Below are 26300 nucleotides of genomic sequence, written 5' to 3' on the forward strand. Positions count from 1 at the left end.
AGTTAATTGGAAGCGGGTACAAGGGGACTTCTGAGGGTTGTAGAAATGTCCTTTCTCTCGTGCGGGGCAGGAGTTACACAGGAATGCTAAAGTCAGAGCTCACTGAGCTGAAAGCCGACACCGTGCTCTTCGTTGTGTGTTAACGACACTTCTGTGAGTACGTGAGATGTTTTTAGGGCCTGTGTTCCAGGTGTTGGAGTTACTCTGGTTTTCGGGCGAGAGAAGAGAGGCAGAGACAGGTCAGCGGGCTTGCCCAGCGCCGCGCCGCAGGCGGCAGGGCTCCGACGCGGTGGCCGGCGCGCTCCGGCCTCCCGCCCAGCAGCCTGGCGAGCCTGCTTCTCGGGCTGCGCCGTGCAGACCGGCTCGCGCCAGTGCCGAGCCGCGAGGCTGGTCACCGTGCGGAGTTAATGATCGCAGCGCTGCTGATTAGCAGGGCTCCGGTTCCATAAATTGCCACGCAGTCCTTCCGTATAAAACGATAAAGGAAAAAACAGCTTGAAAAAACTTTATCTGCTTCCCTCGGATGGTCTCCTGGGTGCAGTATAGAGTGGAAATATCATAGATATGTAGTAAATGCCGCCGTCGGTGTTAAAAATAAATAAAGGCGGCGGATGCAGGGGAGCTGTGAGCGTGCACTGTTGAGAACCTGGAGTGTTCCTGAGAGGAAGCCCGAGGGGCTCAGAAGGGCGGCCTCCAGCGTGAGGAACCGAGTGGCCGGGGGAGGTGGGGGGAAGGCATTTCAGCGTGTACCCGTTGGGGGCATTTCAGGTGCTGAGGCATGTTAATTATCTCCTGTTCGGAGAGCCAACGAGTCCAGTCATCATTTGGAATGGACTGGAGTAGCTCATGAGGCACGCGGTTGCCTGGGCAGACGGAGGCCCGCCTCGGACTTCCAGAACTCTCCGTATCTTCACACCCGCCGTACCTGTGGCCCAAGTGTGTTTGTGGCCCAAGTGGGTTGGCCTCACGGGCCCCTTCTGCTCATCAGGCCCGCCGCGGCCTTCCCCGGGCCCACACGGGGCCTCCAGCGCGCTCCCCTCCCTGTCTCCCCCCCTGGTCCCGGTCGTGCCGTGGTGTCCGTGCTCGTGCGGGCCCGTAGACAGACGGCCCCAGTCCTGCCTCCCCGCCTGTGTCCACTCCCACCCCTGTCCTGCCCTCGGAAGCAGACGCCCAGCCCTGGCCCCGCAGATCAGTTGGTTACAGTGCAGTCCCACGCACCCAAAGGCTGCGGGTTTGACTCTCGGTCAGGACACCTGCCTAGGCTGCGGGTTTGACCCCCCGCTGGGGTGCGCGCAGGAGGCAGCCGATGGATGTTCCTCACGTGAGTGTGTCCCTCGCTCACCCTCCCTCTCTCTAAGATCGGTGCACATGTCCTCGGGTGAGAATTTAAAGAGAGAGCGTCGTCTCGCTCACGAACGGTCTGCTGAGTGCCCGCGTCCCGCACAGAGGCCCTGCAGTGGGGGCGTGCTGCCCGCTGCGGGGTTCCTGTCCGAGCAGGTGTGGTGGCGTTGCCTCCTCCCTCTCCCTCTCCCTCTCCAGCTCCCCTCCCCCGTAGCCGTCTTTCCAAAGCCTCGCCTGTGCCCTGACCTTAGATGGTGCACAGACGAACATTTTAAGTTCATGTTGCTAAGTATTCTACCGTCTGTTAGGACGAAGAAAACTAGTCCCTGAAACCTGAGAGTCGGTAAGGTGACCTGTCATTGCCTGGACAAGGCTGAGGTGTTGAAAGGCACTTGTTGGCAATATGGCAGCAGTGGTGGCTCGTGGGGCACGGACACAGCAGACACGGCGGCGGGGGCAGCAGGGCCCCGGCCTCTGCGGAGACGCCGGCTGCAGGAGACCGGGCCTCCAGAACTCGGACGCTGGTGGGTGTGGGAGTGCGGTGGCCCCTCCTCCGAGCTCTGCCCCCGGCCTGCCTGGGGCCTTTCTGTGGCCGCCTAACTGCACTCCCCACCCCGCCCCGCCCCACCCCACCCACGTGCCGTCCCCATCTGCCCCCTCCTTGACGTTTGGGTTCAGCTCGGACCCGACCTCTTCTCTGCAGCCCTCCCTAGTGTGTTAGATTTCTGTGCTGCGGTAACGAATGACCACAGTACCTTCAGTGGCTCGCGGGAACACACCCTTCCTGCGGTGTCATTGTGGAAGCCAAGCCTGAAACCACCTTCACTGGCCTAAAGTCAGGGGCTTGACGGAGCTGGCGCCTCCCCAAGGCTCTGAGGGGAGGGCGTCTCCTTGCCTCACCCAGCTTCTCCTGGCTGCCTCGGCTGGTGGCCCTTGCACCCGCCTTCAGGGCACACCCTGGCAGTCCCCACTCCATCTCACGCCACCTCCCCGGCTCCGACTGCTCCTGGTCCCTCCTCTGAGGCCCCTTGTCGTTACACTGGGCCCACCTGGATGGTTCAGGCTCCCTCCCTGTTGCCAGACTCTCCCAGCCTGGTGACACCTGCAGGCTCCTGTAGGCCACAGAAGGCAGTGCAGTCTGGGTCCTTGGGCCAGGCTTGCGTGCGTCCTGCGCCTGCCGCAACCGCCACTCTTCCAGGGACGCAGCCCTGGGCCCACCCGCACGCTCCCTCTGCTCGGCGCACCCTTGGGTGTCTCCCTGAAGACCTGCCTCGTCACGAGCAGTCCGCTGGGCCAGGCCTCCCCCCAGAGCTTCCTGGGGACAGCGACAGATGGGGTGCCCCCCCCCCCCCCGCCTGCCCAGCGGTGCTGGGTCAGGTAGCACGGTGGAGGGTGCAGACCAGCCGGTGCAGGACGGAGAGGGCTGGGTGAGCGGCCCGACGGCAGTGAGCACCCCGTCGGGGCAGCGGGTCTCCCGTGGGCACCGCTGACCTTCTCGCGGGCGTGGCACGAGGCTGCCTGCTACGCTGTTCTCGACAAGCCTGGCGGGGAGGAGGCCAGACTCTCTGTTATTCAACCTTGTGTTCAATGAAATGTTTTTGTGACGTGAAATATTTTCCCGGAAGTCTTCACAACGACAGAGGTGTAGAATGACTCGGGGGTTTGCCTGGGGTGGCCCTGAGCCCGGGGAGGAAGCCGCCCGTGAAGCAGCGCCGGCGTGGGTGGGCGGCGACCGCCTGAGCGGGGGCTCGGGGCCGAGGGAGGCGGACGGGCCTTAAAGGACGAGTTTAATGTGACTGTGGAGCCCACGCAAGCGACGGGATTTACGGGTGCGCCCGAGGCCCTGCTTCCTGAACACGGACGCGCCCTCCCCATCGGCGGTTCTCCCGGAGCACCCAGCAGGCTCCCCCTCGCGCCTTCTGGAGCTCTCCTGCGGCCCTCCGGTGTGTCCGCTCGAGGAGCCACGGGCTTCCGTGTGACCTTCCCAACGTGCCCAGGCTGCTGTGTGCAGCGGTGTCTCCCGTGTGTGTCCTGGGGGTCCACGCACTGTTGGCGTGAGGTCGGGAGTCAGTGAGCGGTTGGGCGCTTTGTTCATTTTTAAGTGCGCTGAGTCGTTTGTCCTTAAAAGGCACCACGTGTCATCACGGGATGACAGACAGCATCCCACGTGCCGCCCCAAGACAAGGGCTTGCAGTCAGAGGGGCACTGGGATGGGAGGGCAGGGCCGGGCCCGCCTGTGTTCTGGGGGCCCAGCACGTCCCCTGCAGCCGCAGCCAGCCCCGGTGGCCCGCGCTTCCACTGGCGCACACGGTCGAGCCGGGGTCTTGCCTGCTTGGTGTGCGCGAGGCGTGTGTTGAGGCGTCGTGAAAGACGGAGAAGTCTACGAAGGGCGTTCTGGCTCTGGCAGATGATGCTAGTGGGGGTTTTAGATTACAGAGGTAATAAGATCTGCCCAGGCAGAGTGAAGAGAGATGGCTTCGTGGTGAAAAATAAGGTTATCAGACAAGTAAATGGCAGGCTGGAAAATAAAAATGTGTCATTTGGATGGCACAGAGCCACCGCAGTTTTTCAAAAAGCCAGGTCCTGAGGTTGTCACACCCTGCCCATCATTCAGCCTGAATGGTGGAGGAGTGGTCCCAGCGCCCGAGTGACGGCGGGAGGGAGAACGAGACAGTTCCGCAGAACTGGATGCGGCCACAGAGGACGTGGACCGCGGCAGACCAGGCTCCATTCTGCGGCACGAGGGCGGACCTCGTGTTTTGACTGGGAACGTGGAACCGGGGCCCTTGGGCGATGGGGCGGGCGGAGCTGAGCGAGCCCTTCTTTCCCACGGTGGTGGGTGCGAGGTGGTGTCGAGGGTTAGGATTGTGCCGTGAAGCTGAAGTCCGTCCGACTTAGAATGATGTTGTCCTCGGCAGGTAAAAATAGGAAGCTAGGGGAAGGAATTCATTCACCCCAGCCGTTCTGCCCCAGGGCGCCCCGGGGGACCGGCAGGAAGAGACAGCCAGGCGACTCTGCGTCTCAGACGGACATGACCCCGAGTCTAGTCGTTGCCACTCCATAGGCCGGGCCGGCGAGTGCAGATGCTGGGAGGGTTGCAGTGGTTCCTGCCGAGATTTCAGACTCGCAGAGATCGATCAGCAGAGGTGCCTGTTGCTGTGGGAAGGCACTGGGGGGGGCCCAGGGAGGAGAAGGGAGCGGGGCGTGGCCACCGCACCAGAACCACCTGGGCTGGGACCGGGAGGCAGGACCCGGTTCCACAGAGGAACCACCAGCAAAGCGGCGTGGTGCTAGCAAGTGGCACAGCTTGTCCCCTAGCAGGATCCCGGGGTCTGAGGGAGAGGGTGCTGGTGGCTCCGCCGGCAGGAAGGACTTGCTTAGGCATCGCCAGCCCGGGGGCCCGAGGCCGCCCATCTGGCCGGAGAGCCAGCACCGTGACCTCAGCTCCGAGGCACTTCGTGGCCCCTGTCACTCCTCAGTGCTCTGGGAGGGGCACTGCCAGGACCCCCTAGAGCGGGGAGTGGGGACAGCAGCACAGCCAGCATTCCGTCAGAACTCTGGGGACAGCACAGAGGAGGGACAGGGACAGCAGGGCCCCTGCTCTCCTGGAGCTCACCTGTCTCCTGGGTAAGTGAGACCTTGAACAGGTAGATTTAAAAAAGGCATAACCAAGCTGACCGGACATGCGGACATGGTGGTAGGTGCTCTGGAGACGAGACAGGATGATGTGTGTGCTGCAGAGTGGGGGGTGGATGGGGACGCCGCCTCGTTGGCCTGGGTCACCCAGCCTTCCGCTGGGCAGGTGACCTCAGACCTGAAGGGTGAGGAGCGCCGTGCCACGGGAGGGCCAGCGAATAGCGCTTGGGAAAAGGGGCGGGCGGTGTGGAGGCAGAAACGGGGGCTGCTGGGAGGACTTGGCGCGCGAGAGGAGGCGGCTGATTCATGACTGCGGCGGCCCGGGTGGGGGCTGTGCTGGCGTCGGGCCGGGGGAGAGGTGATGTGCGAGCTAAAGACAAAACGTGCCTGGCTCAGCCGAAGGCAGGAGAGTGAGTGGAAGTCACAGCGCGTGCAAAGGGAGATCTGCTTCCTCTCAAGTGGGGGGCGTGGTGTTGACCGAGGACCACGTTGGAGGACGCAGGGTTCCTCACCTCTCTTTCTTCTGCAGAGGCTGGAGGAGCTGCTGCCCAGAAGGGAGGGGAGCGGGAGGGGCCGGCAAGCAGTTGTAGGAACACGGAGTGATGCTGTGTGGGGTGAGCGGCCAAAGGGGGGGCCCCGCTGAAGCAGGACAGTCCTCGCACTGGCCCACAGCAGTCGTCTGACTTCTCTCGGGCAACTCGGCGGGCCCTGCCCACCCCCGGGTGGGAGGACCCCACGGAGAGTCTGCCTGGGGCTCCTCTGGGTGCTTGAGTCAAAAGGATGGACAAGATCCCTAAAGAACTGGCGGGGCAGGGCGGGGCGGGGCGGGGCCGGCGAATGTTGCTGGCGTCACAGGGCCAGAAGTCAGCAGACGTAGACCCAGGAAGACCCGGGCGCAGAACTCGGGACAAGAAGACCTTGGTGTGGAGAGGAAGGGGGTGTTGAGGTGACCAGGGGGCGGAGCCAGAAGTCGGGTGTCATCCCTGGACCTACTTCCTCCGGGTGGCAGCCACCCTGCTGCCTCTCCTGGGCGGGCGGCGAGTCGGGGAAGGGGCGGTGGTGGGCCTGTGGGTGGGACCTCAGTGAATCCCGATCCTGTAACGAAACGTTTCCTTTTATAATTGTTACGTATACCTTTCTCAGCCTTTTGTCCTCTCCAAGTACGTTTCCTCGCCCGCCCTGTGAGCGGCTGTGACGGATGTGTCAGGCCCACGGGCCCTGCTAACAGGCCTCTGCGGGGCACCCGTTGTCCCTCCAAGGGGAACGCCGCAGCCCTGATTGACCGAAAGTGGGGCTGCGAGCTTCTAGGGCTAATTGTAAAGCCTAAACCAAAGCGTTTCCAGGAGCTGCCGTTAATAACAACAATAACCCCACCACCTTGTGTCGGTGTGGTGCTTCCCGGGGCCACGGTGCTCTGCCGTCCACCGAGTCCTTGAGTCCGTGCGGTAAACCGAGGCTGCTGGGATGCTCGGGTGTCTCCTGAGTGAGAGGCCGTCCTGCTCGTCCCGATTCAGTCCCGGTGGGTTGCCAAGGTTCCCAGAGCCACCCCTGTTGTTGAGCACCCTCCGTGCACAGAGCACTGTGCTGAGGACGCCGGGGTGAGTCCCCGGGAGGGAGCGCCCAGTGAACAGGGCCGACCTGGAAATGCGGCCCTGCGTCCTGCCCCCTTGCCCCCCTCCCCTCCCTCGTCACCGGCGCTGTTTGGGAGGCTGCTGGTTAAACCATCAACTTGTATAAACATTGCCAGGAATTCAATTGTGGCAGAATTTAGGTTTTTAAAAGCAAGGATTCTGATACATAGCTAAGCTCAGTGATTCTTCAGAGAGTCATTCTATCGATTCCAGCGCGCGCTGTCCTGAAGTTCACAGAGCCGTCACGCGCGTCTCAGCAGTGCCCCACGCGTGCGGCGTGTTCGGGAGTGCCCGGCCCTCGAGTCCATTGTCCTGGGTCGGCTGCTCAGGGTGCCGTTCCGAGGGGCGGCGGGGCCCGTGGCCCTGCGGGCCTGCCACCCAGCGGGAAAGGGGACACAGTCACCTCTGGGCCGTTGGCGCGCTGGGGGGCGCCTGGGAGGTGAGGGGCTCCTGGGAGGGAACTCCAGGCGCGGGGAGGGGTAGAAGGTGGCTCAGGAGCCGGGCCCAGGCAGGACCAAACCCGCGCCCAGGAGCTTCACGGCGTCCAGACACGTGCTCTGGCCGCTGAGGCTCCTCAGAGGTTCTCCAGGAAGTGTGAGGTCCCAGAGTAAGAGGCACCCCTACTTCAAAGGCCCCGGGCAGAGTGGTCCCCCAGAATGAGTGATGGGAGCACACACCATTGTGTTTCCTATCAAGGGCTGAGTCGGGCCCTGGTGTGGGCCGTCGGGTCAGCTGAAGGGCTTTGTCACTGAGTCTGAGGTGACCACCAGGGTGTCGCCTCTCCGGCCACCTTCCTGCTCCCTGGGTGGCGTCTCGGCCTCGGCAGCTCCGGTGCCACGCTGGCCCTCACCCGGTGGGTCACTGGCCGTGCAGGGTGGGAGTGGGGAGGACAACCCAGAGGGCCTAGCATTTTCTACCGGGGTGCTCACTACCTGTTCTAGAAAGTCTTCCTTGATGCCATCTTTTAAAATAACAACTTCTTTATTTTACAAGGGAGAGTTATGTCTGGATTACCAAATTATATCTTGATTCTTCTGACCCGGAGCATAGGCAACCCCGAGTCAGAGAACTCTGGCCGCCCCGTGCCGGGCAGACGTGCCTGGTTCTCTGCGGTGACACAGACCGTGCGGCCAGTGCCCGCTCGAGCATCTCAGCAGTGCTCCGGGGAGGGCCGCGGTCGGGACGGCGCGGAGCGGGAGTCGGTGTGCTGAGTCTGAGTGGTGTTTGCTGCCGGGGCGGCAGCATGCTTTCACTGACTGTGTTCTGATCATCTAGGTCTCTCTTTGTAGGGCATCTTTTATGACCAAGACTGTCCAGTACCAAAATGAGCTACATAAATTCCTAATCTGGGATACGGCTGGACAAGAACGAGTAAGTCACTCTTTAATTTCCTACGTGTTTTCCCAAGGCCCAGGTCAAGGCTCCACCTGAACCGTCACTGTCCCTGCCGGGTCTCGTTACTCCCTTCTCCCCTGCGTGCCGGAGACACGTGCGTGCCGGGGACCGGCCCGCTCCTTTGCGGCGAGAGCCGCCACATCGGGCCGCGGCGGGGCGAGCGCTGACGGGCGCTGCGGTGTTTTCACGCTGTGCGGTGTCTTACAGCAAACGCTGACCAATGCCCGATGAAGCCCCGCTCGGGCGCCTCGTGTAATCGGGGCCCGTCCTGCAGCGCAGACAGAACAGAAGTAGCGGCAGAGGGGAGAGTTAACCACGTCTCGTTTACAGCCACCTTCTAAAAGCTGCAGACGCACCTCACAGCGAAGAAGTTTGAGACCTGAGTGAAATGGATGCGCTGACACGGCGCCTTGCAATACGGAGCGGCCTGAGCCGGAGGCGGGGCCGGGCAGAGGCATCACGGTGCAGAGTGGGCCCGGGGGCGCCCACCGCAGTCCGGCAGCGCTGCGGGGGCGGGGCGGGGGAGCCGGTGCCTGTCTGCCGCCTCACTCTCCCTCCGGGCCCCCAGTCTGACTTCCCTGCCTCGGTGCGTCTGGCCGCCACCCCATTATTCAGCTGCTGTCTAATGTTTTTTCCAAACAGTACTATCAAACCAGAGCATCTGATGGATGCACAGTGCTGTGAGAGGCTCCTGAAAGTGCACCGGGGGGAAGAGCCTGTCCTCGCGGTGTTATCTGAGACAGCGGAGACCCCGAGTGTGGCAGGGAGCCTGGCGGGCCCGTCAGGGACAAATGGGGGACGCAGACGGGCCCGGCCGTTGTCCCGGACGGAGGCACCCCGAGTCTGTGCAGATCTGCCGTCCCGAGCGCGTTCTGTCTGCCTCCTTCTGTTTGTCCTGACGCTGAGTGTCCTGCCCTCTGTCCACTCACTCACCTGGCATCGCCTGCCTCGCTCCCGCCCCCTCTCCTGCGCCGTCTGTGCTTCTGGATGGAGCGTGTGGGGCGGGCGGGCCTTTGTCTGCCGCCCCCTTCCCCCTCCAGCGCAGTTTTCCCGAGCACGTCTGTGCGCCCGGCTCCACTGCCTGCGCTGCTGGCCGAGCACCGGCGCGGCTCTCCACGCCACTCACACACCCACCCTCCCACCCGGCCCGGGTCCCAGTCACCCTGCCCCCGCGTCTGATAACACAGCAACACCTTTGTCTTAAAGACTCACGCTGGGTGCAGAGCTCCTGCCGCCGTGAATCAGCTCACACGGTGGTGTACCGTGTCTCTTTTTTCTAGACCATAAAAAAGAGTAACAGGAGTTCGTGCCTCTCCCTTACTGCTACCGTAACGGCAGGGTTTTGTTAGGGTTTATAGTTAGCTGCTTGCCTGCCTCTCGTTCCCCCTCCTCCCACGACTCCGCACCAGAACGGGGGCTCCGAGAGGCGAGACCGCCTCCCCCCGCTGGACACGCCGTCTCACAGCCAGGGCTCCCCGGGGGCGCAGACGAGGCAGGCAGGCACGGGTCAGGGGAACTGGCCGCAGAGCCGCGCCAGGAGACCGGAGAGGGGCACCTGCCGGTCAGCACGTGCTCAGCCCATTGCGGCCCAGCCAGAGTGCGCGCTGAGGTCCCGGGTCACCACGTCGAAGAGAAGCTGAGCATCTAGCAGCCAAGCATGACTTGTGTGAAGGGCTGTGAGCCTGGTCCAGGATACACGCTGACTCCCAGCCTGCCCTGGGCGCGGCCCCCAAGGCCCTGACTAGGCCGGCCTCAGCCGGAGCCCCGCCTGCACCCCCTCCCACCCTCTGCTCTCCACCCAGCCCCAGGCGCCCTGCAGTCTCACACCTGCCTGCCCTCGCACTGCGGCTCCCCCCGCTGGGAACCCCCCTCCCGCTGGTGGCCCGCAGCACGCACTCACCCCCGGCGTCACCTCCGGGCGGGCTCTCCTGCCTGTGCCCGCGGTTCGCAGGTGAGCGCCTGCAGCGCCGCCCGCCCGCACCTCCCAGCCCCAGTCGGAGGTGGTCTTCGACTCCTCCCTCTCCCCGGCCCTCGCCTTTGCCCCTCGGGTGCCCCCCGCACACAGCTCAGCTCGCTCGCTGTGCTCCACCGCCTTACTCTCAGGTGCAGCTCTGTGCCGGGTGTTCCTGCTGTCCCTCTTCCTGGCCCGCCACCCTGTGTCCCGTCTCCTCCCAGGGCTCCGCCCCGGGAACCAGACTCGGCCCTCGGAGCCGTGCGGCCTGCTCTGCCTGCCCCCACCCTCCACACCGCTCTCCGGACCCAGCCCGCTCTGGCTCAGAGTGGCAGCCTGCCGGCCTCCACGCGGCTCCCCAGGCTCTGCCCGCCGGGCTCAGCACATGCCGCGCCCTCTGCCGGAACTGCCTCTTCCCCGCGCGGGGGTCTTCCCTGGGCGGTCTGCGGCTGGCCGGCCGGCTCCGTGCTCCCCGGCCCACACCTGAGAGCACCCGGTTCGCTCCCCACCAGTGCCCCTGCCTGTTTTCCTCAGGACCCTCGCCACAAGTTGCAGTTGTCTGGCTGTCTCTCCCCGAGGACCATAAGCTTGCAGCCCTGGGACCACCGTGTCTCGTTTGCTCGCTGCTGCGTTCCTGCCGCCTCGCACGGTGCCCAGCCCAGGGTCGATGCATCTAAGCCACTGGCAGGCGGCTCTTCGGCATATTTCTCTCTATCCCAAGGAGTTGTCGGTTGCCCGGGTCCCTGGGATCGGCACCTGTTCCTCCCTTGTTACCTTCTGTCAGCCTGGGAGCTGGGAGCTCCTTGGGGGTCAGGGACTCTCTTCTTTTCTGTTGTTTTTTAAGAGAAAGGAAGGGAGCAAGAGAGGGAGAAAAACAGGAATCGGTTGTCTCTTGCACGCCCCAGCTGGGGACCTGGCCTGTCACCTAGGCGTGTGCCAGCCACTTCAGCTCGCAGGCCGGCACTCAGTCTGCAGAGCCCACCAGCCCGCCAGGGCGGGGATCGTCCTCACGTCCTCACGTCCGCACTCTGTGCCCCGGCACGTGGCGCGGATGCCGGTAGACAGGGCCCTCTGACTGCTGGCCCCACCCCAGCACAGAGAGGGACAGAGCCTCTGGTTTTGCCCCATGCCTCAAAGTGTAAGTTTCTGATATTTGCACATTTATTATTCTGTTCTTTTGAGTAGCGAGATTCTTTGCAGAACGAAATGGAAACCCTTTGGGGGCACTGAGCACTCAAACACCCTCCCCGCCTGGACCCTGCAGCTGCTGCTGCGCAGGCTTCGCTGGCCCAGCTGAGCCACAGTGGCCGCAGAGTGGGCTCACTGAGTCCGTGGGCGGGACCAGTGTCCTGACATTGGCCAGCGTGGCCAGTGTGGCCAATGTCGTTGGTGTTAGGGGCCTTGTTAAATGGGGAGAAAAACATCAGGATGGTGATATAGTGCTTCCAAAGGTAATGATTTGTGTTTCAAAGGGCTGAGAGGACTGAGGAAGACTAATGGAATCCTCAAGTATTTTTATAAAAGTCACCTTTTTCAAGGAGCAGCGGGGAGGCGAGATGGAGGGACGGATAGCACCGTGTGCCAGCTCGGAGCTTTATCGGAAGAATCACAGCCAGAGCATCCATCAGCCGGTGTCGGCGCTCATCCAGGGAACCAGCTCCTGGCTGCAGCAATAAACTGAAGTTTTTTCGAGTATCAGATAAAATGAAACTTGTTTCCATAATTTAAAATTTATTTTCTCAAGACGGAGCCTGTCAGGCCTTTTTATTCCTACTGTCTCCCTTGAATGGATTCACTCTCGGTGGCCTTTCTCCATCGATCACCCTCCCGGCGAGGGCTCGTGCGGTGGCGGTAGGGACCGAGCACACGTGCGCGCCCCAGACGCGCGCCGCAGATCCGCCGCGAACGGAGCGGCAGTTCAGTGCTCGTTGCCTGTGTTCACGCGCAAGAAAGCTGCTTAACCAGACTCCGGCGGAGACTGCTGCAGCCCTTAAACTGGGTCCTGAACCCGGGCGCGGGCCCCCTCGCGCCCCCTGCCGAGGCAGAGCGCCAGGAAGGTGCGGCTCGTTGCGGCCCCCGTCGCCGCGTGAGGGCTCGCTCCCGAGTTTCCGTCCGGAGCCAGAGCAGTGGCTCGGTGCCGGGGAGAGCGGGGCCCCCCGCAGCCCGTGGGCTCCCTCCGGCTCCTGCTTCTGCAGAGGAGACTTGGAGGTGCGCGGCCGCACGCTTGTTCGTGTGCGTGCTGTCTCCGGCCGCGTTCACGTCTCCGGGGTGCAGTCAAGTCCTGGTGGCACAGACCCACAGAGCCTGGAATACGGAGTCTCGGGCCCTTTCCAGAGCTTGTCGGCCCCTACTCTGGAGCCAGACTTGGAGCAGAGATGTGCTGACACCCCTTGAGCCTCTCCTTGGGCCCCCGCCTTCCGCCTCGACGCACGAGATGTGGACACGGTGGGGTGGCTCGAGGCGGAGTCACACTCCCGCGGACGGCAGTTGTGTGGAGAGTCTGCGCGGCGCTGCGGCTAAGGCGCTGCTGCTGGGCGAGGCCTTCCCCCGGAGGGAGCTCCACTGGCTCAGACCCACAGGGGTGCACTGCTCCCCGGAGGACACCCCCCATCCACACAGCTCAGGGGAGCGAGCACTGCGAGCAGAAAGCCCATCCTCTTAGCTTGCGGCATTTTGAGACAGAGTTCAAGGCCGTAGCACCACCAACCAAAGAGTCGAAGTGCGGGAAAGGTGGACCCACCAAGGAGGGAAGCCCTAGAGCCTGAGCGCACGGTCCCTTTAAGTCTTGCCCGACCCCGGATTGTGAGTGCACAGGGGAGACTCCGAGGCACCCCACAGAAAGCAGCCACTGGAGGGGTGACAAGACTGAGCAGAGAGTGGGCTCTGCTCCTCGAGGGTCAGGGGAGCTCGGGCATGGGGTCCAGTCCCGCCATTTCGGAGGGTCGGTAAAGACCTTGGGCTTCGTTGAAGCTGCAGAAGGACCAGCCTCCGGGGTAGACACTGTGTCCTCGGACTAAAGGCAGGCCCAGGCAGACCTGCCCTGGCCACAGGCAGAGCCGGCCTCTCGGTGCGCAGCCAGCCACCAGCTGCTGCCCGGAGAAGGTGAGAGGGTTCCGAGGTTACAGGAGAAGTAGCCTTACCTGCTTCGTGCGGGGCGGGGGGAAGTCTGCACCGAACGGACACTAGTGATCAAACGGAAATGCTGAAACTGAGCCCGGGACATCGGGAGTGGACGCCTGCTGGGTGGGAGAGGGACGCTGGCCAGTCAGAGGGACAGAGAAGGTGGGACAATGACGAACACGGTCTCTCCGCCTCGGGGACACACTCGCACAATCTGATGCTTGTGTAACTGCCATCTGGAAGGAGTTGGGCGGGGGGACAGAGAGAAAGGGTATTTCAAGAAGTAGTGGCTGAAAATTTCCAAAATCTGGCGAAACAGCAGCTCACAAATCGCAGAAGGCCAGCACACCCAGAAGTACAAAGAGAGCCACGTCTGGGTGCACCGCAGCCAGACTGCGGGAGGCCAGAGTGAAAGAGAAAAGTCTCGGGAGTGGCCAGAGGTGATGGACGCGTTATGTACAGAGGACGGTGGAACGGTGTCCTCGAAGTGCTAAAAGCAAAAAAATAAAATAAAGTGAAATAAAAGTCACCCTGCCAAAATCATCCTTCAGATGTGGAGTCAGAGTAAACAGCCGCCAGGAGGCTGCAGCGGCCCCCGCAGGCGGCTCAGGCTGGAGCGGGCGGCGCCGGTGGGGGCTCGGGCCCACGGGAAGAGGCGGCAGAGACTGCTGCCACTGGCAGTGGCAGATGCAAAGGCTTTTTTGTCCTGCAACTTTTTAAAATACTGCTGGCCACTTATTTACTTATTTTTATTCCTCTCCCTGGGACATTTTTTCATTGCTGTTAGAGCGGGGGAGGGGAGGGACGTCAGTGAGGCGGAGAAGCATCCGTTGGTTGCCTCCCATATGTGTGCCCCGACTAGCAATTGCACACTCACAGAAAGGGATTCGAACCCGCAGCCCAGGCACATGCACTGACCAGGAATCGAACCCACAGCCCTTTAGTTATTGGACAGTGCTTCAACCAACTGAGCCATACCAGCCAGGCGCACTGGCTGTTGAATGCAAACATTGTGACATGGATTGTACAGTTTGTAGCGTATGTAGATTTAAAATACTTGGCAAAAGTAGCACATGAGGCAGTGGGATGAAAGGAAGATTTTTGCAAGGCTCTGGTCCTTTACACGGGGCGGTCCGCTCTAAACTGAGTGGGCCGTGGGCGGGGGGCAGGGGGGGCTGTGTGTTGTAGTTACAAGAGCGTCCTCTTAAAAAGTAACACAGGGAGGAAGGTCTAGCCAAAAAGCCAATGGGCAGATTAAAATACTTAAATATACTAAAAATACTTAGTTAATGCAAAGGAGGGAAATAAAGGAAGAACAGGATTTTCCCTTGGTGGAACAAATACAAAGCAAACAGCGAGAAGGCGACAGAGCGTGAGTCAGACCAGCGTGTCGAAGTGCAGTGGACGCGAAGGACCGCCCGCCCGCCCGCGCAGGAGGCCGCGGCCCGCAGAGCGGTGGGCAAGCAGGGCCAGCCCCGCGCTGGCTGGGAAGAGGGCTGCCCCGAAACGGAGACGGCTTGGAAACAACAGCGGAAGAGGATACCCTGTGCCAGTCACACGGAAAGCAAACCGTGGCGGCTACATCGAGACCCGTCGGTGCCCGTGGTGGCATCGGGGGTGAAGAAGGGGCCTGAGTGGGGGGCATCGGGGAGCTTGCTGTCTTGGTAGGGACGTTTTCTGGGTGGGCTGCTGTTCACCTGGGCGCATGTGTCCATGCATGTCATCTCACCAAAACTGAGGTCTTTTTTTACCTGAGTGATTTGAGAGAGAGACAGAGACGCCGCTGATTTGTCGTCCCGCTTACTGCCACGTCCCTCGGTGGGTTCCTGCCCGCACCCTGCCCGTGCCGGGGCCCGCAGCCTCGGTGCACCGGGGCGGCACTTTAGCCACCGGAGCTGCCGGCCAGGGCAAAGCCTGAGCCCTTTGGTCAAACTTAAGATTTTTGTGCTTCTCTATGTGAATTTTACCTTCCAAATTTGAAGGCAACCCCCCCCCAAAGACCTTGTAAAGGGTGTTAGTGGGACAGTACCTCCGAAATGAAGGCGGTGCTGACCTTTGTCCCCCCTGTGCGCGCCCCGTGGGGGTCAGCCGTCGTTCCCGCCCAGCAACTCGGGTTCCCCTCGGCAGCGCTTTCCCCGCTCACAACCTGCACGTCTGGGTTTTTTGTCTGTAAATCACCGCGTGTTACTGGGAGTTAGCAGGCTCGCACCCAGAGGCAGGCGCACTCCCCGCGAGACCAGCGGAACTCCGGTGTCTGCACATCAGGGTCTGGCTCCGCTCTGCCGTCGCCCCACACTCCACAGCTCTCACCCGCTTTCTCCACCAGGTCTGGCTTTTCCGCGGCGTTCCGACACGAGGCCCCGAGAGAAAACGGAGTAGGTACACAGGCTGTCTTCCCTCAGGGAGTTGACAGTCACAGTGTCACTTTCTTCTGTGAAACTCGGCACGCAAGTGTAGAAGCCGGAGGTTAGGCTCACTGGGTGAGAAGTTGCAGGCTTCCCTCTGTACGTGGGTTGTGCTGAGTACCAGACGCCACCCCCTTGGATCAGCTCCTGCCGGTGCTGCGGGGCTGGCCACCAGAGCAGAGAGCAGGGCCCGCGTACAGTGGCGCCCCATTCTGCGTGGGGTCGGGGTTCAGAGTCGAGGCAAAAGACGAAGGTCAAATACAGGCGAAATTTCTGTCCTTAAATGTTGGCCTCACAGCACTGAGTGCGAGGCCCGGCCCAGCACACCCACGTGCCCCGGGAGCCAGGGCCCCTGGGCACAGAGCTGCGGTTTCGCGTCCCACGCCCGTCGGGAGGAACGGCCGGCCGAGTCCGCCTTGCCGCGGGAGTTGTTACTCCTCTCCCCGCCTCCCTGTCCTTCCCTCCCTGTTGTGCGTGGGGCAGGGAGGGGCGGTGGTGGGAGGAGGCCGTGCGTACAGGGTTCAGTTCAGGTAAATGAAACCAGGTTGCTCCCTGCTTTGGGGAGTTGCCACCTGTGTGGAATTAGCCAGAAGTGGAGCTGCAGGCCCCTCCGAGTAGCGAGTGGAAGCGTGCACTCGCTTCTGTGACCCCCGCAGCACTCAGGTGGCAGGGTCTTCGTTATGACCCCCGCCCGCCCGTGTAGCCACTTCTCTGGAGAACTGTTTGCAGCATGGTGTTTGTCTCCGTGGTCACCTGGGAAGCCCAAGTTTAAAGGACTATTGAACAAATGAATTTGGGAATTATAACACCACCGAGGTCCATTAAAAAGCCTTTTTAGCTGAAACAGTTGTTTATAGCACCGTATTTAATTCCTATAAAACTGTATTCTAAACCATCTACTGAGAGGCATTTCAGTGTTACACTGAGAGTTGTTGCCTTTGGTAATCACTGGTTCGTTGGCTTTAAAGCACCGTGTCATCTTCTTGGGCGGAGAGAAAGGTTACCTTCCGTGCAGGGGTAACGGGCTTGGAGCCCACAGGAAACACACTAACCGGTTTTCCCGGTCTTGCGTCTCTCCCCTGCAGTTCCGTGCCTTGGCGCCCATGTACTACCGCGGGTCGGCTGCCGCCATAATTGTTTACGACATCACAAAAGAAGTAAGGCGTGTATCGTGTGCTTCTGACTATTTTGGAGACTCTCTCGGTTGCCTAGATCTCCAGTTGCTTTCTTCTCTTATGTTCCAGGAGACATTTTCCACGTTAAAGAACTGGGTAAAAGAGCTTCGCCAGCACGGCCCACCTAATATTGTGGTTGCCATCGCAGGAAATAAGTGTGATCTTATCGATGTCAGGTAAGTTATTAGAACAGGAGATGGCGGGGCCGATTGCGTGTTCCGACTCTCGCTGAGCAGCATCCAGTATAAGAATCTTGCTTTTATTTCTGTCTCTGACATTGAAAAATATTTTTCTGTTGTGTGGTGGGAGTCTTGGAGTTTCAAAGTGAAATTGAGAGTTCAGCACTTGGAGCTAATTAGAGTGTGGCTATAGACGGGCACGTGACTTCCCCGGCGTCGGCTGCGTCGGGCTTGGCGTGTCCTGAGCCGAGCAGAGCCCCTGGCTCCCGAGGCAGAGGGTCCTGTTTTGAGGAAAGCGCAGGCACTCAAAGTCCCCGGGACCACCTCGGTGACCCCCGCGGCGGGGCGCTCCTGCTCCGGGGGGAGAAGCCCCTGCCTGCCATTCTGGGGCCGCCCCGCTGCGCTGTGCGTGCTGCTGGCGGCACGGCGCGTCTGGTGGCGGCGCAGGCCCTCAGTGGCCTCCTTTGTCACCGCGAGTCTGTGAAGGACAGGGTGGGTGGGATAGCGTGCAGCTCTCGGTGGGCCGTGTTCTGATTCGCACTCGCTGCCTTCCAGGGAGGTCATGGAGAGGGACGCCAAGGACTACGCCGACTCCATCCATGCGATTTTTGTGGAGACCAGCGCCAAAAATGCCATAAACATCAACGAACTCTTCATAGAAATTAGTGAGTATCTCCGTGCTGTGTGCGTCTCCCCTGTGCGGGGCAGCTTAAACCAGTCATCTGGCTGGGCAGAGCTCCTTCCTCGCGTGGGGTGCTCTGGTCCCCGACACCGTTCTCCGTGGAGGGAGCGGGGAGTGGAGAGTGACAGCCCCGTCCGTGCCCTGCAGCTGCAGGAGAGCTGCTGCCGGCGGAGCGTGGCCCTCCCGCCCAGGCCGCCGCCCCTGGGCAAACCTGGGCCTGGGGGGCCCGAGCGGTGCTGCCTCCCCCTTTCCTCTCTGTGCGGTGCCGTCGGTCGTCCAGAGCCACCGGGAGTCGGTGAGGAGGGGGCGGGAGACGCACGTGGGATTCCCCTGTAAGGAAGTCCTCAGAAGTTAGCACTGGGCGAGCAAAAGCCCTGTTTTCCCTCCTGTCCCCTCCCGCTCCCCCTCCCCTTTCCAGAGGTGTTGACGTGTTGACACCAGATAGGGGAGAGGTTGCCGCGTGCCTGTTGGACCCTCTACAGATTGTATGTGTGTTTATTCATTCATTCAAACTCATCACGGTATGAAATGTGAACCACCCTGGGCCCAGGGGCAACGGTGGTGGACAGGGCGGGCGTGGTGCGGTGCGGCCTCTGCTCGCCCGGGGCGCCGACCGCCCTGCAGGAGCCAGGCAGTGAGCACAGAAAACAAGCGAGACCCCCCGGATGGCAGCAGCGGTGGCGGGAGAAGAAGGGAGGATGCAGCGGAAGAGCGTCCGCAGGTGGCCGGGGAGTGGCCGCCCCTGAGCAGGCGGCGCTGGCAGGAGAGGTGGCGGAGCGGGCCGTGCCCAGACCCGAGTTCAGGCTGCCGGAATGTGCCGGGCTCCAGATGCGGGACGGGAGACAGCCCCCGGGCACCGCGTGCCTCGCGTCGCCGCCCCCTGGGTGGAATGCAGGCCTCCCCGTCAGGGCAGGGCTGTGAACGTGAGTGCCTGCCGGGACCCGCAGGCCTACCGGGGCCAGCCCACCCGTCGGGCAGGCCTGGCGCCCTGGGGCCCCTGTCGGCGGTGGGGCCGCACTGGAGTGCACGCCTCTGGTTGCCAGGTGCTGGGGCTGTTTCTGTTGTGTTTGTTTCTGATGTCCTCAGTTTCTTCAGAGCACCGGAGACCTGAGGTTTACGTAGCACACACCTACTGTTCAGATTTGGCCAGGAACCCGGCTGTTCTCAGAGCACGGTGCGTCCCGCCCAGCCCGTCTGCCGGCGCACAGGGACCGCGGGCTAGGGCCTGCAGCCCCCCGGCCGGCCCCTGCGCTTCCACGTTAGACAGCCAGGATGTCGGTTGTCTTCCCAGACTGTAAAGAGCGGGCGTCCAGATGCGTTCCTGGGAGGCACCTGAGGCCCGGGGGGAGCTTTTCACAGTCCAAGTCGAAACGTCTAAGTGTGGGCGTCAGACGTGTGCCCGGGCTGCTCCTCTTTCACGAGGCCTGCGCTCTGGCGGCACCAACAGGGCGGCGGCGAACCGTACAGCAGTGAAGATCCTGAGACGGAAAGTAGCATGCACGCACTCGCTGTAACTGTGAAAAATAAAAAGCAGGACGCTCACAAAGCTGAGAAACAGGGAGACGGAGAGCGAGGCGCTCGTGTACCAGGCGCTGCAGAGAGAGCTGCGTCGGCGCTCACGTCCCAAGTGTGAGTGAGTGTGGGCGCTCACGTCCCAAGTGTGTGTGAGTGTGGGCGCTGACGTTCCAAGTGTGTGTGAGTGAGTGTGGGCGCTGACGTCCCAAGTGTGTGTGAGTGAGTGTGGGCGCTGACGTCCCAAGTGTGAGTGAGTGTGGGCGCTGACGTCCCAAGTGTGAGTGTGGGTGCTCACGTCCCAAGTGTGAGTGAGTGTCAGTGCTCACGCCCGAAGTGTGTCAGCGTTCACCTCCAATGTGTGGCTGTCAGTGCTCACGCCTGAAGTGTTTCAGTGCTCACCCCTGAAGTGTGACAGTGTCAGTGCTCACGTCTGAAGTGTGAGTGAATGTTGGTGCTCACGTCCGAAGTGTGTCAGCACTCACATCCAAAGTGTGACTGTTAGTGCTCACATCCGAAGTGTGACTGAGTGTCAGCACTCACGTCCGAAGTGTGGCTGTCAGTGCTCACGTCCGAAGTGTGTCAGTGCTCACGCCCAAAGTGTGACTGTCAGTGCTCACGCCCAAAGTGTGACGCTCAAGGCACATTCGCCGGCAGAGGACGCTCCTGGGATCTGCACCGAGCGAGGCCCGAGCTACCCCAGGAGCCCCCCCCCACCCCCAAGGGAGCCACTGTCCTGACTCCTGACCCTTCTGGTCCTTTTTGCCCGTTTCCCTGTTTTACAGTGCTTAAAACGCTCTGAATTGACCCTCGCGCCTGGCTTCCTCGCCTCTGCGCGCACTTTTGGCTCATTCCCAGCCCCTCCCGTCCCTGCAGAGCTGACGGGTGTTTTCCTCGCTTTTGTCCCCCCTCCCTTCCCCTCTCTCTAGAAATGAAGTCTTTAAAAACGTTTCAGAGATGACTCTGTGGTCCCAGCTGTGTTTCCATTATCTGTTTACTGAGAAATATGTAATGACAAGGAGCTTCAGTAAAGCTCTTAAATTAACTTGTAACTCATTCGCAACAGCGTGTATAGGCATTTGAAAAATAGTGGTAGGACACACGGGGGACGCTTTCTAGCTGCACAGATTCCGCGCTGGGTGCCACCCACCCAGATCTACAGGCTGGAGGCTCCGGGCTTGGTGACCAGGGACCCAAGAACCTGCAGGTTGCGTTTCGGCCTGTTCACGCCTCAGATGCACGTGCCAGTTCACACCGTCAGACACCCCCGCGCCAGGGGCTGCGCAGCTGGCCCTGCACACGGCAGTGGAGCAGCGGGGTCTCTGCCTTCACACCCCCGAGGGTCCGCTGTGGGGCAGTGGCCGTGTGAACAGGTGCACGGCCCCGTGCTCCCAGCCCCCGTGCGTGTTCCTGCCTGAGGTGTCGGGGGTTCGGAGGGGGGTGGGGGGTCAGGAAGGCCTTGTACGAGACGCAGCCCGGAGGTCGTCGGCAAGGTGGGTGGAGGAGTGATTGAGGTTTCCCTCAAAATTAACATTGCGCTTCGTGGAGCACACGAGTCGGACCTGTTCGCTCTCACGCGTCCTTGGTGGAGAACGGAGTGGCACGGGCTCTTCGGGGAGCAGGTCGGCAGCCTCCGTCACAGCGGAAGGTGCACGTGCTCCCTGCAGCCGAGCCGGGCAGCCTCGGGGCCGCAGGGCATGGGTCGGCGGTGCCCCGCCGTGGAGTGGTGTGGCCCGGCTCTTCCACCCCGTTAACGCATCCCCCACGTCCACTCAGATCCACAGGGGTGTTTCTGCGTCATCGTTGGTGGCATCAGAACATCGCAAGCAAACCAGATGCCCGCCAACAAGGGAACACTCACGTTACAGTGCACCCGTGCCCCGCAGTGCCACCGAGCTATCGAGCCGAAGGCGGCAGCTCTCCAAGCCCCGCGCGGGGACAGTCCCAGGGCACGTGGTGAAGACAGCAGGGGCTGGACAGCCATGCCCACAGCTCGCTCCTCTCAGGGCCTAGGAAGGGGCAGGTGGAGGTGTGGGCACCGCGTGTGCCTGTGCCCCGTCCCTGGGCAGCGGGCGGGCCTGTCATCATGAATCCTTTTACCGTGTGTGCACGGTACCTGCTCAGAATGTTTTTAACAGGTAATTTTTTTAAAGAAAATGTCACTAAATGCCATGTGATACCCTCACATGGTCCCTGTCACGCAAACGGAACACTAACGGAGAACCAATGACCTCCGAGAGAAGTCTGGAGTTCGGTTAACAGCGGCGTGCCAGTGTCAACTCCGCTGTGGACGAATGTCGCACGGCAGCTGAGGGCAGTGACACGGGGGACACGGGGCCGGGGCGCACGGCAGCTCTCTGGGTGATCTTTGCAACTCTTCTGTAAACCCGAGAGCATCCCCAAAGGGAAAGTTTAATAAACTTGAATGAAACGCGTCAGATGGCGCCTGCAGAACGGTTGTGTCCGGGAGTGAGCGGACCTGGAAAGGTCAAGCTCACCCCCTCCCTCCCCTCTCGTTCGCAGGCCGGAGAGTCCCGTCCACCGACTCCAGCCCGCCGTGCGGCGGGAAGGGCTTCAAACTCCGCAGGCAGCCCTCGGAGCCGAAGCGCAGCTGCTGCTGACCGAGCCTCCGCCCCTCGGGCCCGCGACGAAGTAGGTGGTCCTGAAGGCTGACACGAGGGCTGGGGGCCCACCGCCAGGCTTCGCCGGGCCGGGCTGGGGCCTCCCTCGTGCAAGAAAGAGGCGCGGAATTGGTCAGCCCTCTCCTCGGGGGGGGCTGCAGCAGTGACACCCCGTCTGCGGACCGGGCTGCGCAGGGGCTCCCTGCTCCCAGGGGCCCCTCGCTGGCTTTGACCTGGCGGAAAGGAACACGTAATTGTATGGATGGCAGGATCCCACTGTTGAGTAGTTTTATAATCAAGACTTCATGTAACATTTTGTACAGGGAAAACGAGCACTTTCGTGGTTCTCGAGGGGAAGAAGACCTCGTGGAGATTATCGTCTCCGTGGTTTCCCATTGCCGCGCTTCTGGGGAGTTGTATCATTTAAATGGGGGGGGCGCTGTTAAGTGGAGGGATGGCAGTTATTACCTGGGGGTGAATTGGTCACTTACAGGACGGGTGGGAATGATTACATCCGCCATGTCCAGAGCACTTCCCGCCGCGCACGTCAGCCCCGACGCACACGGCGAGTCCCCGGGAACCACGGCCGCGCTCGCTCCCGGTGTGCGCCCGGACCCTGTCCTGTGTGTGTCCCCAAACTCATCATTGGCGCCTTTTGTCACAAGCTCTCGTGACCAGGATGGTGGTGGGGAGAAGCGGCCTGGGATAAACTGAATGGCATATGTTTAACCTGACCAACTGGCTGAAAAAGGAGGAAAAAGAAAGTGATGTAAATGCTGTCAATTTTTTATTGAACCCAAATATTTTGGTGGTGAAAACAATTATCTGTTCCTTAGCCTGTGTAAAGTTATAGCCTATATTTATGAGACTGTTGCTTCAAGAGTATAAATTATGTAAATACATGAATAAATTCTGTTTCATTCCACATAACTTTGCCCCCTTTGCACACGCCCACCCCTCGTGGGCGGGAAGTGCTGCAGGCACCTGGCCGTGCGCGAGTGAGCTCCGTCTGCAGAGGTCTCTCCGCCCCTCCACCCAGCCCTGCCCTGCAGATCCCATCTGGGGGGCGTGATGCGGACAGATGCCACTCGGCCAGCCAGGCCAGCCCTTCTTAGCCTTGGGGGGGGGGGGGGGGGGTTAAGCCTGAGCTCAGGTCACTTACCTGGTCTTGGTATTAAGTTTCTTTCTGCTCCCGCAGCAGCCTCAGACCCACTGTTTGAAGAGAGCTTTCCTTGTTAACAACTTAGCTTATCTTTCCATTTCCTTCCCCCCCCCCCCCCGCCCCCGCCTCTGTCAGTGGTTAACACTCCTGTCCCTCAGGGAGCCTAATGAGGTTTTTAATATAACCTAAAACTAAAGCACTGAAGCAAAGTTGGTGAGAATTCGTTCCTGGTCTAATCTGGCACCCTTCCAACCTGAGTATTGTAAGGGAAGGAAATTCACAAGATTAAGTAGGAAATGAAACAGCTTGAATTTCAAGCTAAATTGTGTTTTCAGAGCTCTCCTTAAACTGAACAGTCGAAACTTTTAAAAATAATTGTTATTTCTTTGTGTATCCCACTTGATATGGACAGATTTTAATGGGAAAATTATAACTCAGATGAAGTAAAAAAAGAAGAAAAAACAGTTCCTTACTCTGGTGAATATCTTAAGCATTTGAAAGTGTTTATTTTCTTACCGACATCGGACGGAAGGAGCATAGTTAGTGAACAGCCTAACGTGGCCTTGTTTGAAACACGTGTGGACGCCGCCCGCCCGCCCGCGGCGCTTGGCTTCCTCGCAGCGTGAGCTCGGAGAGGAGGAGAGGGGTTCCCGGGACGGGGCTCCTGGCACCTGGGGGCGTCTGAACCGGGTGTCCTGTGCGTCCAGGTGGCCCGGGCGCCTGGCCGCTGCCCGGTGCGTCCCTCGCCTTCCCCCCCGGGGCCTCTGTCTCCACGACAGCAGAATAAAAGCAGAGGTTGCTGGACTCGCTGCTGCAGGGGCGGCGCGTGCGTGGCCCTCCTCTCCTGCCGTGCCAGAAGACGACACAGGTCTGGGGCCTTCCCGGTGCTTCGCCGAGCCTGGGTGCGCGGGGGGGCGTGCGAGCGCCTCTGCGCCTGCCGTGGCGTTGGCCGTGCGGCCCCGGACAGGCCCGTCCGGGAGCCCGCAGCCGGTCTCTGGGCATTTTTCAGGCGCCTCCCGTGCGGGGGGAGTGTCCCCTCCGGCCGGAGCCCCGAGTTTACCCAGAGAACGGGTGCCGCGCGGCTCTGCAGCTCGCTGCTCCCCTGCGCGCGGGGCCTCTCGCCCCTCGCGGCCAGCAGCCCGTCTCAGACGGTGGTGCGACACCGTCTCTCGCGGTGTCTTTTCGCTCCTGAGCCGCAGCACCTGCTCGCCCCCCCACCCCCCCGTGCGTAGTCCCTTCCCGGTGGGGCAGAGCGAAAACGCTTTCCTTCGCCTTGCTTGCTTACAGAACGCGAAGGTGGTTATTCAAGCCGGAAGCAGTGTTTTGTCTTGAACACACTGTGGGTGCCAGCCCGACGGAGCCACGATCTCACACACGTTTCACGTGTCCTTGGTTCGTGTCCCTCAGGAGAAGGGCCGGCTCTCAGGGAACCGAGGGGTGACCCATCTACACAAGTCTTCTTCTTTGGGTTCCCACGTGACACGGGCGTTTTTTTTTTAAATGTTAGGGACTGGAAAGAGAAACAGCACTAATTGGGTAGCTGCAGATGCGTATTGATTCCTCTCGGAGACACTGAAACGAGCTCTTCGCAGGTGTCTAATCCCAGGAACCGTGGGTCTGCACGAGAAGTCTCTCTCCACACAAGTGCTTCTCTGATCCTCTGGCGGCTAATTAACTGCCATTTGGTGATTAAAAGAACAAAGCAAGAGTGTGATCGAGTGCCCTTCATCGTAATCTCTCTCTTAAGTGATTGGGGGGAAGTGCCCCTATGCGGGCCCTTCAGGTTCCGAACGAGCCGGCACCTGCCTGCTCACCTCCATCAGGGCGGGGCCTCCGCGCGGCGGCGGGAAGACGGTGTCCCTGCAAAGGGACCGCTTCTCTTGCCCGTTTAAGCTTCTGTTTGAAGCGCCTGCCCCTGCCCCCCCTTGGAAAGGATCGAGACTTGTGCGTGAGAGGCGTGATCTCCTAGGGGCCGGTGTCGTCCTTGAGGCTATCAGTTTTCATCATTTTAAAATATATAAAAAAGGGAAAGAAAATCACGTGTCATTTCTCAGCGTCTCTTTGAGTCTTCTCTTTGTCTCTTTTCTGTGCTCGAGAAGGAAAGTGAGTGTAGGGGGCGTTCCGGAGGGAGCCCGGAGAGGCCGTCGTGGGCCTCGCCCCGCCGCTGGCCCGCAGCTCCCCCGCAGAAGGCAGGCCCCGCGCAGGCTCCGTGCAGGTTCCGCTGTGCCGGCGGGCAGGTGGGCCTGAGAGCTTGCAGAGGCCTTTGCTCGTGTGCATCTGCTACATTCTGAGAAAGCGTCGCAAAAGAGGTTATACTAGTTCCCATACACCTTCCTCACTCATTGCTTCACAACTGAAAACATGACCCATGGCCCCGCAGGGTGTGAGATACCGGCGCGGAGCGTGTTCTGTGCGTGACACATCCGGGTGTCTTTGCAGGAGCCCATGGCCGTGATGAGGGAGTCCGCTCCTTCTGGAGAACGGTTCACGGACGTCCCTCCGCTCCGGTCTGTCCTAGGTGCCTGCCTCTGCACACTTGTGGGGGGGCGAGGGCCCCCACACTCCGGCGGGCTCCCCTCTCCAGGTGCCCTGGGCTGTCCCCAGCGTCCCTCCTAACCTCCTAACAATAAGCCAGGCAGGGTACACCCATAAAAAAGCCTTTGTCGTTTCCATTCGTTTCAGAGGGACTGGCAGCACGACTGCTGTTTACCGTTCACTTCAAGAGACAGTCTACCTCTTAACAGTTAATATTTTTTAAAGAGAGAAATGGAATGTATCTTCAAGGGTCAAGTTGTTACTGCATTCCTGCCTTCAATTAGCTGAGTCCATCAGAAATTTTCAAATAATTCAAGGTAATGTTTAGGAGCTAAAGAATAGTCCAGGCGACAGCTTCTGCACACGGTGGGCACTGCGCCGTGCCGCTTTGAAAGGGGGGGGTGGGGGGGGGCGGGGCTGAGCTCGGGGCTGAAAGAAACAGCCTCCGCCAGTTTCTCCTGACAGCGGAGTCCCTTGTCCTGACTCCCAGTAATAGAAATCCAGGCAATTGGATTATCCGATTTGCAAGAAACATTGATGGAATTCTGGGGCATTTGTCCTGTTCTTTGTGCAAGCGAAAGTCTAAAAAAGATTAAAAGGGTATTACATTTTCCAGGAGCCTCCACTCTTTCAATTCGAGAGCAGGATCAGTGAGAGGCTTATGCTGATGAAGCTTCATTAGACATAATGAAGAAAGTGAGTAAATAGAACCAGGAATGTCTGTATTTCTCAGTTTGTCTTTCAGGGTTCTCTTAGCATATAGGAAAATTATTTACTTCCCAAATAAAGAAGGACTTCCAGGAGAATAGATCGACCTTAATTTGATGGTCTGCACCATCAGAAATAATATCTGTGTTCTTTCATTTTAGAATAGAATCAATTATGGATATGCTAGAATATTTGGGGCTGCAAAACAAAAAGATTCAGAGGTTTAATAAAAAGGAAAACCTTTATC

The 26300-nt window shown here is 60.5% G+C and overlaps 1 protein-coding gene across 1 annotated transcript in view; it reads left to right on the plus strand.

The window, feature by feature from the left end:
* RAB22A (RAB22A, member RAS oncogene family) overlaps positions 1–22540 on the plus strand; it is a 39485-nt gene extending 16945 nt beyond the window's left edge. The window contains exons 3-7 of the mRNA XM_028524657.2: positions 7898–7979; positions 16565–16636; positions 16724–16830; positions 17389–17498; positions 21551–22540. Coding sequence (XP_028380458.1) covers positions 7898–7979; positions 16565–16636; positions 16724–16830; positions 17389–17498; positions 21551–21648 — 469 coding nt within the window. The 3' untranslated portion in view covers positions 21649–22540. The remainder of the gene's footprint in view (positions 1–7897; positions 7980–16564; positions 16637–16723; positions 16831–17388; positions 17499–21550) is intronic.
* The last annotated feature ends 3760 nt before the right edge of the window (positions 22541–26300 follow it).

This window comes from Phyllostomus discolor, chromosome 9 (assembly GCF_004126475.2).
Source record: "Phyllostomus discolor isolate MPI-MPIP mPhyDis1 chromosome 9, mPhyDis1.pri.v3, whole genome shotgun sequence".
NCBI lineage: Eukaryota > Metazoa > Chordata > Mammalia > Chiroptera > Phyllostomidae > Phyllostomus > Phyllostomus discolor.